At 40.6% G+C, this 18,729-nt stretch overlaps 1 protein-coding gene across 4 annotated transcripts; it reads left to right on the top strand.

Annotated features, from left to right (window-relative positions):
• The first annotated feature begins 5,368 nt into the window (after positions 1-5,368).
• Znf334 (zinc finger protein 334) lies at positions 5,369-17,020 on the top strand. Of its 4 annotated transcripts, XM_047541329.1 has the most exons (6): positions 5,369-6,037; positions 6,505-6,661; positions 6,778-6,836; positions 13,108-13,234; positions 13,562-13,654; positions 14,780-17,020. In XM_047541329.1, the coding sequence occupies exons 2-6, from the start codon at positions 6,628-6,630 to the stop codon at positions 16,597-16,599; spliced, it is 2,133 nt and encodes a 710-aa protein (XP_047397285.1). In that variant the 5' UTR covers positions 5,369-6,037; positions 6,505-6,627; the 3' UTR covers positions 16,600-17,020. The 4 variants fall into 4 exon arrangements, with proteins under 4 accessions (XP_047397285.1, XP_047397286.1, XP_047397284.1 ...); XM_047541330.1 differs by lacking the exon at positions 6,505-6,661 and having other exon boundaries at positions 6,662-6,836; XM_047541328.1 differs by lacking the exon at positions 6,505-6,661.
• The last annotated feature ends 1,709 nt before the right edge of the window (positions 17,021-18,729 follow it).

The raw sequence follows: 18,729 nt of genomic DNA on the forward strand, positions 1-18,729 counted from the left end.
GACTTAACATCAAAAAATTGCTCGTAAACTTAGACTTGTAAGTAGTAAATATTTAATATTTATTTCAGTTTTCTCTTCAGGGCTTATCTGAGTGAGGACCCGTACATGTAGATTCATTCCTTCTCTTTTTATGTGCATGCACACACACACGCAATTTGAAATTCAAATTCAATTCATAGGCTAAGAATGCCTTTTCTTTTCCTCCTGTGTATCCTTCATTCGCAAAAATGGAAAATCCACCCATTTCATTTCTTTATACAAAAATGATACAGATCCACAGGGGAAAGTCCCTCTTCTTCCTTAGTGATCCCATATCCTAGGGATTATCACTGTTACATTTTGGAGCATGCCTTTGCTTAATTTCATATAAATGTATGCCATCATACCTATGTCTATTTAAAGATGGATATCTTTATCAAAACATATGTATGCAAAAGAATTATGCCTTGTGTATTTTCCACTTGTTTTCTTTCACCTGAGATTATATTGAAGGCGTTTTAGCTGGATTAAAACATACAGTAACCTATTCTTTCTTCATGCTTGCCTAGCACTTCATCAAGTGCATGCACCCCAATTTATTTATTCATTCCCCACCAACGTACATTTATGCTGTATCCTTTTTAATACTCTCAACAGGGTTGTGAGCATAACTTTATGAAAGTATCTTTGTAAATATAAGTAGAATGCTGAAAAAGCACATCTTGAAAAACCATTTTTTAAAAGCAAACTTTAGTCTTCCACTAGTTTTTTTTGTTTGTTTGTTTTGTTTTGTTTTGTTTTGTTTTTTTTAGGAAGCTCCCAATGGATTAAAAACTCAGCAGAACCTAAGGCTTTTATGCGACCTTTTAGGTAACTGGCAGACCTATACTTGTCTCTTTGGCAATTAGAATGTCAAAGACCTGGATATTAACTCAATAGTCTTCATTCAACATGAACGGATGAAGGGAACTTCAACTCCATAGTCTCCACTCAAATCTTCATTTGCCTCCTCCTTGGAAGGAAAATGACATGCTAGGAAGAGAGGAAAGAGCAGTGTACAATGTTACCTACCACATTAGATAAAAATGCATACGCCTCTGGGTTAGAGGGTTTGGGAGACAATTCCAGGGGGCAGACATGAAGGACTAGGGAGAATGAGTGGATGGAGCAAAGCTAACATAAAGGCGTGTTCTTAGGGCTACTGCGGGGGACAGCAGGGTTTGATTCTGCCAGGAACTCAGGAACACACAGAATGTTCCCAGAATTGTCCCCTGAAGGCCTGGGCACGAGGGCATTTCCTCACCCTTGAGTTTCCAACAGACTGTTCCCCATTCCCTCTCAGGCCCTAGACCTCCATTCTACCAGAGTGCGAAATTGAAGGAATGGGAAACCCAAACTCTGCAAGTGGAAGTGACAGTGAGAGGGGTTATTCCTACTGTCATTCCGTCATTCCCAGCTGCTGGGGATAAGACATCATACGTCAGTCATCGGTTCAAGGCATTTGCCACATTCTGGTGAACGTCACCGAAAGCTCTCAGGGTGTGATTCCAAACCCTGCACTAGCGGCCTTTAATAAGCCATACCCAAGTTCCATCAGGATGACGATTTAGGCTGACACCTTATGTGACAGGACTAGTGGGTCCACAGAGGGTCAAATGCAGCTGCTGTTGAGGCTCTAGAACCTTGTACTGCAATAAGAGATGAAAACCTGTGAGCAAGACCCCTGTCACAGGAATGCAAAACTTAGGACTAGTATGTATTTAGGCTAGCTTCTCAACCTTTAGGTGCTCAATACAGCATAATCTTATGAAATGGCGCCCAGAGAGTCTCATCTCCTTATATTTAGGTCACTCTTCCATGATCTACTCTCTAGTATGGGCTGAACCTGATGGCGTCATTCCAACAAAATATGGCAAAAGTGATATAATGTCACTTGTCACTTCTGAGATTGAGTTTCACAAAGACTGGAACGCCCCCTGCTTCAAGCTGCCATGCTGGGAGCTCCCTATAGATGGCTCGGGGACAAAGAACCAAATCAGGTCAACGACCATGTGAGCAACCTGAGAGGGTGACCTTTCTGGAGCTGCCCTTGACAGGATTGCAGGCGCAGCTGACACCTGGGGTGCAGGTCCCGAAACAAAGCACCCAACTAAACCATGTAGGAATGCCTGGCCGTCGGAAACCCTGAAATCAGAAATATCAGTGTTTTAGGCCACTGAGTTTGGGGGCAATTTATTACACAATAATAAATACCTAACACATCCAACTAAAGCAAGAGAAATTGTAAATAAGTCAGAAATTACAAATCAAAAAGAGAAAACATACCACACTGTCATCCTCCTTCCCAGAAATGATTGTGCCTTATAATAGGTTCACAATTTTTAAGACTTCAGCAATATAGTAGGATCCTATAGGTATATGTTTTGGATTCTGCTCTTAATAAACATATAGGAAATCTTAGTTTTATAATCTCTTAGCTTTATAACTTCAGTTGGGTTTTGATTTGCTTGTTTGTTTGTTTTGGGTTGTTGGTTTTTTTTTTTTTTTATTGATTGAGCTGAGGAATATTCTACCACTGAACTGCATCCCCATCCCTTTTTATTTTTATTTTGACAGGGTCTTACTAAGTCACCCAGGCTAGCCTTGAACTTGTGATCTTTCTGCTTCAGCATCCCGAATGTCTGGGATTGAGACCTCTGTACCCAGCATCAGTCATTTTTATATGGCAATGAAAATAAACTAAAAGGAACTATCCAAGTACAAGAGCAGCGGAATATCTGAAATATCTAAACTTAAATAAATAGAAATTTATCTTATGTTCCTTGATGAATAGGAAAATTTATTTTTCTGAATGAGATTCCAATAAAAATAATGGTACATTTTAGTATATGAAGTGTTTTCTCTTTCTTTGCCTTTTGTTTTTCTTAATAGAATATTTAAGATATATCCAGAAAATTTTAGGAAAAGTAGAGTAATATTAGTATATGTGAAATTGGTTTAGTTTGTAAAATAATTAAGTGCTGGCTCCTTGTAGGACCACGTGTGGACAAATGTTTTGTAAGAATTTAGGTGACATCTCAAAGCAGTGGGTAAGAAATTGTGTTATCAATAAATCATATGAAGACAAACAGTTTCATCTGAAAATGTGAAAATTATATCCATAATTCACATACTACATCAAATACATTTAAAACAGCTACCCTGGTGTATCTTAACCTTCACATTACTGGTGAACATGTAGATTGTTTCTCTCCACCTTTTTATTACTATTAGGATTTAAGTCATGAGGAACTTTCTTGATATACATATTTTCATACTGGTTCAATTAGTTCTTTAAGATATTCATAGAAGATTAATTGCTGGAATAAAAAGGGCATACAATCTCCAATTTGGGTACAGAATGTCTCCTAGAAATGTAACAGGAGTTGTACTCCCACTCAGTCAGTCTGGGAGCAAACTTTTTCCAAATGCATGACTACACTTTATTATTCTTTTTAATCCTTGCCAAGCAAGTCTGACAAAAAAATCATATGGAATTTAAAAGATCATTTTTGCATTTCTTGCCCTATAGTATTACTGGCTCTTGCTTCATATATGTAACTCTGGCTCATTTACAATTATTCTGTATTAATTGCCTCTTTCATGTTCTACTCCATCTCTTTAAAAATAATTCAGATTCTAATCTTTACTAATTTCTAAAAGACTTGTTAGTAAATTGAGACTTTTTATAATTCTTACTTATATTTTCTCCATTCAGTTGTTTCTGAATATTTTCTTCCTAAAGAGAGGGTTTTTTTTTTTTCTGGTTTCAATAGCCAAATTTACCAGCCATTTCATCTACATTGTTTACTTTAGGAATCCTCCCTTCTCTACCTAATGATGCAAAAAAAAAAAAAAAATCAATCTGACAGCTTGCTTTTTAAATTTAAAATTGTGTATCTATGTAAACCATATTTATTAAAATTTGCAAGATGAGAATTTAGCTTTAACTTTTTACTCCAAATGGTTAGAGAGTTGTCTCATGATTTTTCAATAATCCGTTTAACAATAAGTCTTTCTTGTTGCTTTAGAATGTCATATTTTCATATGAGTTTTCACAAATAATCATTTATTGCTGGATAACAAACTACCCCCAAATTTATTTTCCAAAAACAACAAAATGTGTTATTTCTTGTACTCTGTAGTTTACTTGGATCAACTGGGTAGTTTTGCTCCATGTGACTTCATCGAGGGCCAAGGTCATCCAGGGAGTTCCCTGCCCTCCATGTTCAGGATGGCTCACTCATTTTGTCTGATGTCTTGGGGAGAATAGCTTAAGGCTAGGCAGAGCTGGTTGCTAGGACAAATAGATCTCTATTTCTTTATGCGGTCTCTGAACACCTCTCTCTACTCTTGCTCTGTCCTCTCGGTCTCTGTAACAGGGAGCTGGATTTATAGCACAGTGGTGAAGAACTCTCCAAAGGACAAAGCTGAAGCTGCCAAAGCTTCGCTAGTCTAATTTTCTAAAACCAGTAGTGTCCGTTCCAAAGCATTCCTTTGGTTAAAGGAGGTCACAACGACGGTCAAATTCAACACAAGAGGGAAATATACAAGCCTTGAATACTTGGAAGTTTGGTCCAATGAGGGCCACTTTTGGAGACTAGCTACCCGGTGTCTAATGGTTCTTTTCTGGAGTTTGATAATAATGTATAATCTTCATGCCTTCCAATGAGTAATGTATAGCTTTATTTATTCAACATGTATCCAACACATTCCTATTTGTCCTTGTGAAGAACTGTTTTCCATATTATTTGTTACATGTGAGGCAATCGATGTCGTTAAAACATATTGACATCATATCTTATTAAAATAAATGACAAATTGTGATTTCCCCTTCTGCAAGAATGTCAGACGGGTATGGATGCACCTAACGTTAAACTCAGGCATCTGGGAATTGGGATTAGGGCTAATGGATTGTTTTCTTCAGCGGTATTTGTAGATATTCTGATTTGTCCTCCATTTTCAGCTATTTCTTATGTATTCTGGGAGGTTAGCCCTGCAGGTTCTTATTGTTTTCTTCACACACTGCTGGAATTTCTTTCAGTCTGTAATTTTCCTTTCTCATTCATAGCCATCGGTGAACTTGACACGAAGCTTTTCTCTTTGCATTCGTGGTTCACGACGGTCCATCAAGACCTGGGATGACAGCCGCAGTTCCTTGAGGGATCCCCGGCTCCGGGCGGCCGCCGCGGCGCCTTGTGGGTAATGTGGTCCCGGAAGAGCGGAGAGCGCCGGGCGGAGAACCCTGGGAAGGGCCGCTCGGAGGCCTCCGCTGCGCACGCGCCGCTTCCGACCTCTACCTGGACGCCCTTCCGGTTCTCCAGGCTCTTCCGGGGGAGGGTCCTAGAGCTTCAGGCTTCCCGCGTCCTGGTGTCATCTTGGCCTGGTGCGGACTGACAGCAAAGCGGGTGTGCCCGCGAGTTAGGAGAAGGGCTGGCGGCGAGTCCAGCGCACGCGGGGGTTGGCGGGAAAGGTGGGGCCGGGCGCAGCCGGCTTCGGGTCCGCGGAGGTGGACGCGCGTCCCTCCCGTGGGGGCCCGCCGCGGGGTTCCGAAGATCGGAAGCCGGGCAGCTAGGGCAGCGCTGGGCTCCTGTCCCGCAGGCCTCGCGGCGGGCTCGCTGCCGCGCTTCTTTAGCTGAAGACGGTGCTCTGTGAAGGGGAAAGGATTGTGCTTGAAGTGCTAAAGTCTGATCCAGAAGTTCCCAGGTGCCCCGGGACCTGCACCCATGGAGTACTGTGCACAGGTCAACAGAGCTTCAGTTCAGCTTTCAGAAGGACGTGAGCTGCGATTGAGGGAATGGGCAGAAGGCACTTCACTGGAGGATCTGCGAGGTCTTGGTTGGAGGGACGGACGGGGAACTGGCCATTGCTAGGGAAATGGTTTCTCTATCACTTCCTAAACTCATCCATGCCATTCCCTGTGATCTCCACTGCTTGTTTATTCTGAGCTGCTCAAAGCATGACCATCACCACTCCTGGGATTTATTGAATTTTCCCTGTATAGAATCACACAGTGGAGGTAAAATTTTTTTTTTTAAATCTTTTTAAATTTCCTTACTTTAAAATTAGGATTTAGAAGTAAACATTTTATCCATTTGTGCGGTTTGCTAGTGACCGAGCCAAGAATTGAATTTTGGTCACTCAATTCCCAGATCAGGGCTCTGTCCTCCACCACGTTTAGGTTAAAACAAGTTTCTTAGCAAAAGGTTCTTTTGTGAATCTGTAATTAAGGGAAACCAAGCCGTCAAAAAGGTGAACATCTTAAAAGCACTTGAACTCTTTCTATCTGGATTCTCTGATCTCATTAACTAAACATATTAGTAGAAAAATGGGTAAGTGACATCAGTATTTTCCAGTGACAATAAATATTTTAATCTTAGAATCAATTTTAATGCTGAACTGCTGTTCCAAATTTTGTATATGCTGAGTTTTGTTGACCCAATCTCCTATTACTGGACTCACCGGTTATTTTTAAATTTTTCATAGGAGTTATAAATTGGCGGTAACTCAGTAGAAAACCTTTGTTCACGTTCATTCAGAGAATCTCCATGTGGGGAAAAAAAAAAAAGAAAAGGAGAGAAGCTCTTTGCCATCAATTCAGAACTATAAATGGACATTCCCCAACCTGTTGCTTCTGTTCCAGGTTGGTCAAAGGACCATTTCCGTACATGGATGTGTGCCTGTCTTTGTAGGTCATTGTAAGAGCTGCTGTCTTAGCCAGACCTCTCATGATTCCCTTCCCCATTCTTCCTTACCCAGCTCTGCTTTCACCATTCTTGGCCCTTTCTCAAGAGCGCCTGAAAATGAATAAGCCCCAGGTAAGTTGTTTAGGGATTTTTGTCCCAGATTTTACAGTGAATTTTAAGAGGTTTATGGGCTTTCAGATGAAATCAAAGTGGTATATAAAATTTAACATTAGAGAGTAAGAATATCAGATCAGTATTGGAAAAGTCAACCTAAATACACAGAAATCCTATAGGCTTATTCAAGTTGTTCCCAAAAGGCCAGACAAGAAGATAGGCCTTACATTGGCTATTAGTATGGCTTTTCTGTCATTTATATACAAACATGTTCTTAAATAATCTTTGCGTAAGTGATGCAAAGACAGCTTTACCAAAAGCATTTGTGAAAGAAAAGCAATGGGTTTCCTGTAACTTTTATACCAGGCAAAGCACATTAATTGTAGAGAACTAATTCATTGTCATCCGAGTAGATGGCATTCTGGTGATTGTTCATGATTCAGTGAGGAAACCCAGAATAAATGGATTGCACGTTCTGCAGATAATGCGCTATAACTATTTCTCTCAGCTATACTTTTAAAACCCGTCCATAAGTAGCGGTTCAATGTTATATTCTGTAGGTAAAACTTCACTTGCTTGTCTCAATTGACCTCACTTTGTGCAATCTTTGTCTGTCCCTGACACTCCCATGGATCTGTTCTGGTAAAGTTAGAGCAACCTAAATATTTTTAAATCCAGTGGGTATTTTCCAGTACATGTTTTATCAGATTGTTTGTTGCATTTGACAGTATGACCACCCACTCCCTAAAATACACCTCCAGTAATTTCTTTGATATCACTGACATATTCTCTGTTTAACTCTAATCATTTTTTCTGTTATATAGTCTTCTTCCCTTTTATACCACAAAAATTGTTATCCCATTGCTAGCCCATTATTCTTTCTGATTTTTTTCATGCCATTTGTGGTTTTAACTTGTAATTCGTTGTACTTTGAAATCTTTTTCTGCCTCCAGGAACCTCAGTTTGAGGTCCTTGCTAAACATCTCCATAGGATATTCAAGAATTTCTGGGAATCCCCATGTTCAAAATGGAAATAATACTTGCAGTCTCTTCAGTTTGCTGCTTCTTGGTTATTCTCTATCATTGCCATTACAGTCCCACCAGTTATGTAAGCCAGAAAATGAGATATGTCTTAGTTTTTCTTGTCCTTGCCTCCTACTGTATCCAGTTACCAAGCCTTGCTAATGTCTAATAAATATTTCTTGAATTTGTTCCTTACTTACTTCCCCTGCCCCAGTTTCTGTCTTCTTGATTGTCACAATAACTTTCTCATGGTCTGCCTACCTACTGTTCCCACCTGAAAACTATTAGAAATGCTGAATGGACCCTCTAAAATGCCAGTCCGATTATGTCTCTTCATAAGGAAACTATTTAAGTAGGTCCGTACTACTTACAGGATAAACGTTCAGCCTTTTATAGTGTGACTTATAAGGCTATTCACATAGTAACCACATCCTACTTCTTTTTAATTCCTACCACTCTAGACCTTTTGTTCAACAATGGTATTGATCAACTTTTACTTGCCAAACACTATGCTGGGTGCTCTGTGTATAGCGGGGACAAAAGAGATACCTTTTCTCATGGAGCTCACAAGCTAGTGCAGGAAAAAGGCGTTACACAAATAATACAGACCATAGTGAGGTGGTTCTCAGCCTCATTAGACCAAATACCCATTGATATAAAACATTTTGAACAAGGACAAAAACACGCATGCATGTTCCACCATCTCCTACGTCTCTCTTACTTGGTGGTGTCCACCCACACCAGTCTCCCTTCTCTTAGTCAGGAATCGGACAACACACTATGAGGTATGGTTTCTGGCTTCCTGAAGGCACACTAGTGGCACCAGATGATGCAACCCAAAGGTATGGCAGGTTGACTCCCCTTGGGAAATGAGAAGGAGAAAGGCAGATAAACTGCCACTTCTTTTTCTCATCCATGTACTATTCCAAGGTCAGTTTTACTTTGTGGTCCTTCTGAAGTTCTGTGGGTCACACATGCTCCTTCTGAGGCACCTGCTGCCTCTTTGGAGCCCATGTGAAGTGGACAGTGTGGTAATGCCTCTCGCATCTCATTGCCGACACCTGCCCTTTCCTCACTTACTTTAGTACTTTTTCTTCGCCTTAGGCTCTATTTTCTGGAGATCCCGGATAAAACACATCTTCCCTTCATCTTGGTTTGGAAACCACAGATACTCTTGTATAATTTTATATAATCAGTGTAACTATAGGAGAAATAAAAGCAAAGTAATTTAAATTTTGTTTTAATATGGATTTGTGTAGATACAGCTATATTGAAAGTCAGAGTAGTAGTCTGATGTTTATACCTAGACGTTGAGAGACTGGATATGATAATTACAAATTCACATGGTGTAGGTGTAGTTCAAATACCATTGGCAGCATTTCCATTAGTGATATTTTTCAAAGAATGAAAATTACTAAAGTTCCAATCCAAACCAAATACAACATTCCCTGGATGTATTCAGGATTGCATTCTAATAAAATTAGTCTATGTTAAAAAAAAGTATATATATAAATACATATATGTTCCAGTGTAAAATGGAATAAGGTTCTAGACTCAGATTATTATAAACAGGTTCATCATATTTATGAATATTTAGGACATTAGAAGATTACACAAGGCTTGGGGCATTTGTTTCCTGTTTTAAACTGTCCTGTGTGTTCTAGAAGGTCTACCAACCCTTGTTCCCTCTCCCTCCAAATGCAGCAGCATCCCACAGAACATGACAGTCCAGACTTCTTGAACAGAGGTGTACAGTGCCCTGGGTGACAGGTGTCACCCATGCTGAGCAGCACTTCAGTGTTGGTAAAGTGCATTTAGTTTCCTGAACATGTCCCAAATTTTCTGCTCCTGCTTTTAACCATGTGCCTACTGTGTTGACTGTTCCCTGTCTCTCTACTCCTCTTATCTTCACTTGTTTGTGACCACAGCCAGGAGCCATTTGCTCATAGAACCCATTCCTGCCCCTTATCTTCTGTCCCCTGGGCTGCATTCACTTGGCGGTGCAGCTGTCTCCATTTCTGCATCAGTGTAGTGTCTGCACGTTACCTGGGGACCTCCATACAAGTGAGGCCATTGGTCTTTGGCAGTGCAGGCCCGTATGCATTCCTCTCTGTGCCCTCCGTAGCCCTGTGCCTGCCCATCAGTGCTCTTCATTTCTTTCTATGGGCCACCTGTGAGCATTCCTCTGCTCTGAATGGATGATCAGTCCATTAGAGTTGCTTACAGAGTTGACCTAAGCCACCAGGAGAATCAGGTTTCTTTATTCTGAACACCATTCAGTCTTTAACCAACTGAGTATTACTATGTATTACAACAGTATCACTGTTCTTACTATGGACCTGTGTTACTGACCACCGGGTCTGCTCTCCACTCCTGACTCGCTCACAGGCCTTTTGCAGGCAGGCTTTCCATTAGGATCTTACATGTCTGTTGTGCCTGCAGTTGTAAGACACTGTTCATGGTCAGGAGGCTTATATCTACTTTGGAGGAGGTAATTCACAGAGGAAATAATATAGGTAATGTGACTATTTCTAGCTTATGCATAGAAGACAATTATATATGGAAAGAAGGATGTGATTTAATTTTCTGGTAAAGTGTGCCAATATGAAGATGTGTAGCAGGTGGAGGGTGGAGACTGAGGGGCAGGATGGCCGTGGAGTGGGTAAATGGGCATCGGTCCTAGATGCAGGGCCCTGTCCTACAGAGCTGGAGGTGGCACTCTGGTGCCTAAAATAATTTTAGGCTTAAAAAAGAATTGGAAAAGAATCACAGGCAAGGTACTTGCATGCTCCTCACCTGCTTCCCCTGGTCCTTTGAAACCGTTGTACGGTGATCAAAACCAGAAAATTAACACTAATACAGTAGTGTTCTCTCTCTCAGATTTTGCCGGTTGTCCCACTGATGCCTTTTTTCAGTTCAGGGACCCAGCCTAGGATCACACAGTGCATTTAGCTCTCATGTCTCTGTAGCCTCCTGCAATCTGCCACAGTCCTTCTTTGTGTCATGACCTTGACACTTTACTAGCAAGTACCCTGTAGGGTTTATTCTAACCTGCCCCTTTCCTTATTATAATTCCTTTGCCTCAGAGAAATAAACCTGGCTTTTGTGGTCTGCATTATTTACTTTCTCATCCAGCTACACACATAAGGTGATTTTAATAATTGCTAATCCACACCCCATGTGAGAAACAAGTTTTCTAACTGGAGTATAATTGTGTACAGTTAATTTTGCTTAGTCATACAGAAGTAGTCCAAAGTAGTCCTCTTTTCTAAAGTTACTTTGGGCAGTTCTTTCCTTCCTCATACCCTTCACTGTGCTTATTGTTAATATGGGTGTTCGTGTGTTACTATTTGTATTTGATTTGGAACTCCCCCTCCCTGTCCTATTGACTCTTAGTTGTTTGGGGATAGGTAATATTCCCACCATTCTAAAAATCTGAACTGCACAGAAGGAAATGTAGAGAAGTTCCACTCTTCTCACTCTGCCCTTTCCCCCATGCTTCCCACCTGTTCCCACCCTTCCCCTGTAACCAAGTTCATGGGTTTCTGGTTTATTCTTGCTGTATTTTATACCCATATGATGGTTACATGTGTATTTTCTTATACATACAACATAGTGTGTTGTAGATATTCCTTTGCACTTTGCTTTTTTCACTTAACAGTATAGCCTGGGAATTATTCCATGTCACTTTATAGAGACCGTCCTTGTTGTTTATGCCTTCAGATATTGCTTCCAGTCACCATGCTGTCTCTTCTGAGCCCCAGAGCCAAATATCCACCTGCCAACTGAGGCCTCTACTTGTGTAGTCCACTGGCACTTCTAGCACAGCACGTAAAGATCAGTGCTGTAGCTCCTGTGCTCAGCCCTTTTATTTTCTCGATTCCTTAATCTCAGCATACAGTGCTTGTATCTACCCAGCCGACTGTGCAAATAATCTGGATGTTACACTTCCCACTGCACAACCAACCAATGGCCGACTCCTCTTGCCTGTCATCATGTAGGATTGCTGCCCTTCTCTGCACTGGAGCTACCTGTGATCCTGTCACTTGAGGCATCTTAGTTTTCTTCCCTCCTAATCGGACCTTTAGGCCATTTTCTATTTTTTTTAGAGTATGGGACAGCAAATGTTTTCTTTAGGGGACCTCTGTCCACCTGGTCTCTGTCAGATCTGTTCAGTACAAAAGCCGTAGCATGAAAGGAATCATAACCAATATAACCAATGCGTAAACAAATGGGCCAGATTTGATCTCAGTGGCTAGATTTGGCCTACAGCCTGAAGCTTGTGGTTTGCCAACCCCTATACTCAAGAGCATTGGTGTTTGTGATTTTGTTTTTGTTTTTGTTTTTTTTTTTCTACCAATGAGTTCTGCTCCCAACACTTTTTATTTGTTGTCTTGAGACAAAGACAAAGTTGCCAAAATGGACCTTGAACTTACCATCCTGCTTCAGCTTCCCAAGTAGCTGGGATTACAGGCGTGCACCACTGCTCCCAGTTTAGAGCATTACTTGTAAAATACAAATTTGATCACAAAACTCCAGTCCTTGCTTGCAAATATCTCTGTGGATTTCCATCATTCACAATAGTCGTCTCCAAAGTGAAGAATAAGGGGCACCGCCAGGACCCCTGGACTTCTTTCTGTTTATATATTATCCTAACTAAAAGAATAAAATTATCAGGCTTTATTTGGTATTAATAGATAGCTTAAAGTAACTCAATTATAATTTCTAAGTAAATGTACATATTGGTTATGTGCAAGAAAGTTTTACTGATGTGTTTTATTATCTAAAAATTCACGACTACTACTTTGGGAAAAAGTCCCTTTCTTTAGCTCACATTCCTACGAAACAGTTTTTATTTCAGGACAAAAATTGACCCCTCAAAAGGAGTCTGAAAACACAAAACAGAACTTTCTCCTTTTGTGACTACCCTTTATCATGTATGACCATCTTTGAACTTTGCTACAGGTGTGGATTTATGTTCATGTCACCCAGTGAGAAGGTGTGATCCTAAAGAGCAGGGTCAGTGTTTCATGTGAGGTAGTAATCCAGGAAGCCAAGCGCTGCAGGACATGGTGTAAACTCAGCACACTTAAATTTTTCATTTAAGAAATGAACACAGTGACAGGATATTTCCTGTTTTACCCTCCCACAAAGCCCCTCTCTGTAGCTTACCACCAGCCTTGGCAGTAGTCTTCTTGTATGTGATGTTCCCATAGATTTGGTGTCACTCAGTTCTAATCATCTCAGATTAAACATGTTCTTTCAGAGGTCAGTTTCATTCAAGGACCTGACTGTGAACTTCACCCATGAAGAGTGGCAACAGCTGGACCCTGACCAGCGGCTCCTGTACAGGGATGTGATGTTGGAGAACTACAGCAACCTCATCTCAGTGGGTGAGTGAGTGTCCCTGTATGCCTCCTAAGAGCATGCTTTTCTTCTGTCACAAGAACATGTTGAAATTCTAGAATTTAATTACCTAGTCTTCAGTATCAGAAAGATGTTAAAGCCCTTTTAGGCAACAGAAATAGGTGTGGGTGTGTGGGTGTGCATGTGCGCATGCACCATGCTCCCTGTCTTTGCCCGCCTTTCACAACGTTCTGGCTTCACTGAGCTGTTGCTGGGCATCTTCACTGCATGACTTCTGAAACTGTCTTCTTCATGTTTCAGTCCCTGAAGTCCAAAGAGCTTGGTCCAAATTCTGTGTCATTTACTACTAACAGGGTTTCATGTTAGCAAACCAGATGTGATCTTCAAATTGGAGCAAGGAGAAGAACCATGGATAGTGGAGGAAATCTCAAAGGAGAGCTACACAGGTAAGTAAATGATAACTGGGCAGGTGGAATCCAAAGGAAATGAGAATTCCAGGGTGGCCAGAAACCACCATTGGCATATTTATGATTTTTTTTTTTTTTTAGGAATCTCTTTATAGACCCCAGACCTTGGGAAGTAATGGAGGACAATTAACTGTCATGCTGTAGTTACTGAAAACATTGTCCCCTAATAAATATATTCCTTTAATTGAAATGTATACAGATTGTTGCCCTTAAGTTTTCTAGCCCCAGAACTCAAGTTCCTTTTTCCCCACACCTCAGCTTCTTTCATTTCAGTAGCATTCTCTTGCCGACCTTGCCTCATCGGACATTGTCATAGACATGTTTTATATCTAGACATTCACCAATCTGTCTTAATAAATCTTGCTTGATTTGCATGGTCTTTCTAGTTCCTCCTTCTGTGTGTGATTTAACTGAGAAATAACACTTTCACTGTCCATTCTCAGTCCCACCAAGGTTGGGACTTTGAATTAGGCAAACAAAGCTCCTCCCACTCAAATGTAAGATCCTCACTCTCAGGCGGTACATGTGCCTAAGGTGCCCTGCCTCCCTCCAGTCCTGGCCATGCTCCACTCTCAATCTTATGCTCATTCCCCTTTTTATTTGTACAAGTTCCTATATCACTGCAAAAATGTCATGTTCATCTCTTCCTTCTTGTACTTTTCGATCACACTAATCGTCTTCCTGAGATGTGCCACCTAGTCTCACTGCATCACCGTCTTTCTCTGACATTTTCACTTGACTCTTGTTTATTTCAATACCCAGTCAGCCACACTTGTGGTATGCTTGGTGTACCGTTCCTTGTATGCTTTGCATACTGTTCTTTTATTTTTACACCTTATGTTTAGAATATATTTGTAAAGTGTCAAAGGTTCTTGTATTGTTTGCTAGTTTCCTCTTTGACACTGTGAAATAGGCTAGCATGGATGGATTTGCTTTTTCTTTTCCAAAATCAACCAAGTAGGAGATATTTGCACTTAAAATTCTTTAATTCTGGGAGACTTGGCCTGCAGTCTGACCCCCTACAACAAGACACTTGTAGGGATTCCTATTGCATAGCAAGTGTATAAAGACTCACAAATTATTGTTAATTGTGCTCTTTTTTAGAAGATGATGATGCCTCAGAGAAGGACAAGGAAATTCAAGACAAACATTTAAGACAGAATGCATCCTTCAACAGCAAAACACTCATTACAAAAAGAATGAATGCATTTGGAAAAATGTATACCCTGGGCATGAATCTTGTTCCCTCAAGAAAAATACCCTACAAATGTGATCCAGGTGGAAACAGTTTGAAAACTAATTCAGAAGTAATTGCGGCAAAGAAAAGCGAAGAAAATAAAAAGGTTCCTGATGAACACAGTGGATGTCAGAAGGCCCTACTTCATGCTAAGCATGTGAAAAGTCATTCTGGAGTGAAAAAATGCAACTATAATCAAGCTATAGAAGCTGGCAGTCAAGAGGAAGATCTTATTTTGTACCAGAACATTCAGACTTTGAAACAACCTTTTGACCATAATAAATGTGGGAAACCCTTCTTCAGCAGGGTAGTCCTATCTGCCCAGAAGAGGGAATGTGCTGAAAAGAAGCTAAATGAATGTGACGAATGCAGGAAGACCTTTTCTAAGAGGTCCACCCTCATTGTCCATCAGAGAATTCACACAGGAGAGAGACCGTATGTTTGTGACGATTGTAGGAAAACCTTCCGTGTGAAGACCAGCCTCACTCGACACCAAAGAATTCATACTGGAGAGAGACCCTACGAATGCAGTGAATGTGGGAAAGCCTTCATTGACAAATCTGCCCTCATTGTACATCAGAAAATTCACGGAGGGGAGAAATCCTATGAGTGTAATGAATGTGGAAAGACCTTTTTTCGGAAGTCAGCCCTCGCTGAGCATTTCAGGTCACACACGGGAGAGAAACCTTATGAATGTGAGGAATGTGGGAATGCCTTTGGCAAGAAGTCTTACCTCATGGTACATCAAAGAACTCACAGAGGAGAGAAGCCAAATGAGTGTAAGGAATGTGGGAAAACCTTCTTCTGTCAGTCAGCGCTCACTGCACATCAGAGAATTCACACGGGAGAAAAACCCTATGAATGTAGTGAATGTGAGAAAACCTTCTTCTGCCAGTCAGCCCTCAACGTGCATCGAAGAAGTCACACAGGGGAGAAGCCCTATGAATGCAGTCAGTGTGGAAAGTTTTTATGCACTAAATCAGCCCTCATGGCACATCAGGTAATTCACAGAGGAAAGAAGTCTTATGAATGCAATGAATGTGGCAAGTTTTTCTGCCATAAATCAACACTCACTATACATCAGAGAACCCACACAGGAGAAAAGCAGGATGTGTTTAATAAATGCAGTGGAACATCCGTGGTGAAACCGAACTGCAGTGAACATAAGAGAATGGACACAAAGGAGAATCTGTTTGAGTGTCATGAACACGGGCATGCAGCCAGCAGAAGCTCACGCCTCTTTGCACATCAGAGGACCATGTGGGAGAGACCCTATGCATGTAGTGAGTGTGGGAGGACCTACTGCAGGAAGTCAGCGCTCACTCACCATCAGAGAACCCACTCAGGGGAGAGACCCTATGAGTGTAATGAGTGTGGGAAAACCTTCTGCCAGAAGTTCTCCTTCACTGAACATCAGCGAACTCACACTGGGGAGAAACCATATGAATGTAGCGAATGTGGGAAATCCTTCTGCCATAAGTCTGCCTTCAGAGTACACCAGAGAATTCACACAGGAGAAAAACCATATGAATGTAACGAGTGTGGGAAAACCTACCGTCGGCTCTGGACTCTCACTGAGCATCAGAAAATACACACAGGAGAAAAACCCTATGAATGTAACACATGTGAGAAGACATTCCGCCACAAATCAAACTTCCTTTTACATAAGAAAACTCATAAGGAATAAGTTCAGCAAGGAAACACATCAAATGATTTACATAAAGCTAGAACTCTGAATATGCATGGGGAAAGGAAATCTTTTCAGTGTAAGGAGCGTGGGAAATTTTTCTGCCACAGGTCAGCCCTCACTATAGTATCAGAGTTCACACAGGCTAAAAACAATCTGCTTAATACATGTGGTATGACATTCAGTGTGAACTGTGAAAACGCTCAATTCACACATTATGCCAAGTGTGCCTCCCTTTAAAAAAAAAAAGAAACCAACATTATTTAAGTTCATTACTTTATCGTTCTCTTCAGTGTCACTTGAAAATGTGTCAGCAGGTGTGAGGGTCTAATCTTCCTTTCAAATCAATACCAGTTTTTCTTATGATTCATGATTAACTGATAATTTACAGATTTATGGTGTATTAAATCCTCAGACAGCTTGTTTTCTGTCTTCTATCTCCATACTGTTCTGGTAACAGACCCCCAACCCCTTTATCTGTAAAGGTGACAATTAGGAGGACCAACCATGCTACCATGTGTCATAGAGGTTTTTTTTTTTTTTTTTTTTTTTTTTTTTTTTTTTTTTTTTTTTTTTTTTTTTTTTGGTAAACAAATGGGATACATGTTGTTTCTCTGTACATGGAGTAAAGGCATACCATTTGTGTAATCATAAATTTACATAGGGCAATGTTGTTTGATTCATTCTGTTATTTTTTCCCTTCCCCCCAACCCCTCCCACCCCTCTTTTCCCTCTATACAGTCCTTCCTTCCTCCATTCTTGCCCCTCTCCCTAACCCTAACCCTAACCCTAACCCCATTATGTGTCATCATCCGCTTATCAGCAAGATCATTTGTCCTTTGGTTTTTTGAGATTGACTTATCTCATTTAACATGATATTCTCCAATTTCATCCATTTGGCTGCAAATGCCATAATTTTATCATTCTTTATGGCTGAGTAATATTCCATTGTACATATATACCACAGTTTCTTTATCCATTCATCAATTGAAGAACATCTAGGTTGGTTCCACAATCTGGCTATTGTGAATTGAGCAGCTATGAACATTGATGTGGCTGTATCTCTATAGTATGCTGATTTTAAGTCCTTTAGGTATAGGCCAAGGAGTGGGATAGCTGGGTCAAATGGTGGTTCCATTCCAAGCTTTCTGAGGAATCTCCATACTGCTTTCCAGAGTGGCTGCACTAATTTGCAACCCCACCAGCAGTGTATGAGTGTACCTTTTTCCCCACATCCTTGCCAACACCTATTGTTGCTTGTGTTCTTGATAATTGCCATTCTAATTGGGGTGAGATGGAATAGTTTTGATTTGCATTTCTCTTATTACTAGAGATGTTGAACATTTTTTCATATATCTGTTGATTGCTTGTAGATCTTCTTCTGTGAAGTGTCTGGTCATTTCCTTAGCCCATTTGTTGATTGGATTATTTGTATTCTTGGTGTAGAGTTTTTTGAGTTCTTTATAGATTCTGGAAATTAGTGCTCTATCTGAAGTATGAGTGGCAAAGATATTCTCCCACTCTGTAGGCTCTCTCTTCACATTACTGATAGTTTCCTTTGCTGAGAGAAAGCTTTTTAGTTTGAATCTGTCCCAGTTGTTGATTCTTGCTTTTATTTCTTGTGCTATGGGAGTCCTGTTAAGGAAGTCTGATCCTAAGCCGACATGTTGAAGATTTGGACCTACTTTTTCTTCTATAAGATGAAGGGTCTCTGGTCTGATTCCGAGGTCCTTGATTCATTTTGAGTTGAGTTTTGTGCAGGGTGAGAGATAGGGGTTTAATTTCATTCTGTTGCATATGGATTTCCAGTTTTCCCAGCACCATTTGTTGAAGAGGCTATCTTTTCTCCATTGCATATTTTTGGCCCCTTTGTCTATTATGAGAAAATGGTATTTATTTGGGTTTGTGTCCGAGTCCTCTATTTCTGTACCATTGATTAACCTGTCTATTTTGGTGCCAATACCATGCCGTTTTTGTTACTATTGCTTTGTAGTAGAGTTGAAGATCTGGTATTGCGATACCCCCTACTTCACTCTTCCTGCTAAGGATTGCTTTAGCTATTCTGGGTTTCTTATTCTTCCAGATGAATTTCATAATTGCTTGCTCTATTTCTGTGAGGTATGTCATTGG

Source organism: Sciurus carolinensis, chromosome 2, assembly GCF_902686445.1.
Source record: "Sciurus carolinensis chromosome 2, mSciCar1.2, whole genome shotgun sequence".
NCBI lineage: Eukaryota > Metazoa > Chordata > Mammalia > Rodentia > Sciuridae > Sciurus > Sciurus carolinensis.

Bases quoted from the DNA above. Each gene is read 5' to 3' on its own strand.
- Znf334 (XM_047541328.1), top strand. From the start codon at position 5,896: ATGGTTTCTCTATCACTTCCTAAACTCATCCATGCCATTCCCTGTGAT. The intron at 6,038-6,777 runs GTAAAATTTTTT...TTCCTTACCCAG, and splicing joins TATAGAATCACACAGTGGAG to CTCTGCTTTCACCATTCTTG. The intron at 6,837-13,107 runs GTAAGTTGTTTA...ATGTTCTTTCAG, and splicing joins TGAAAATGAATAAGCCCCAG to AGGTCAGTTTCATTCAAGGA.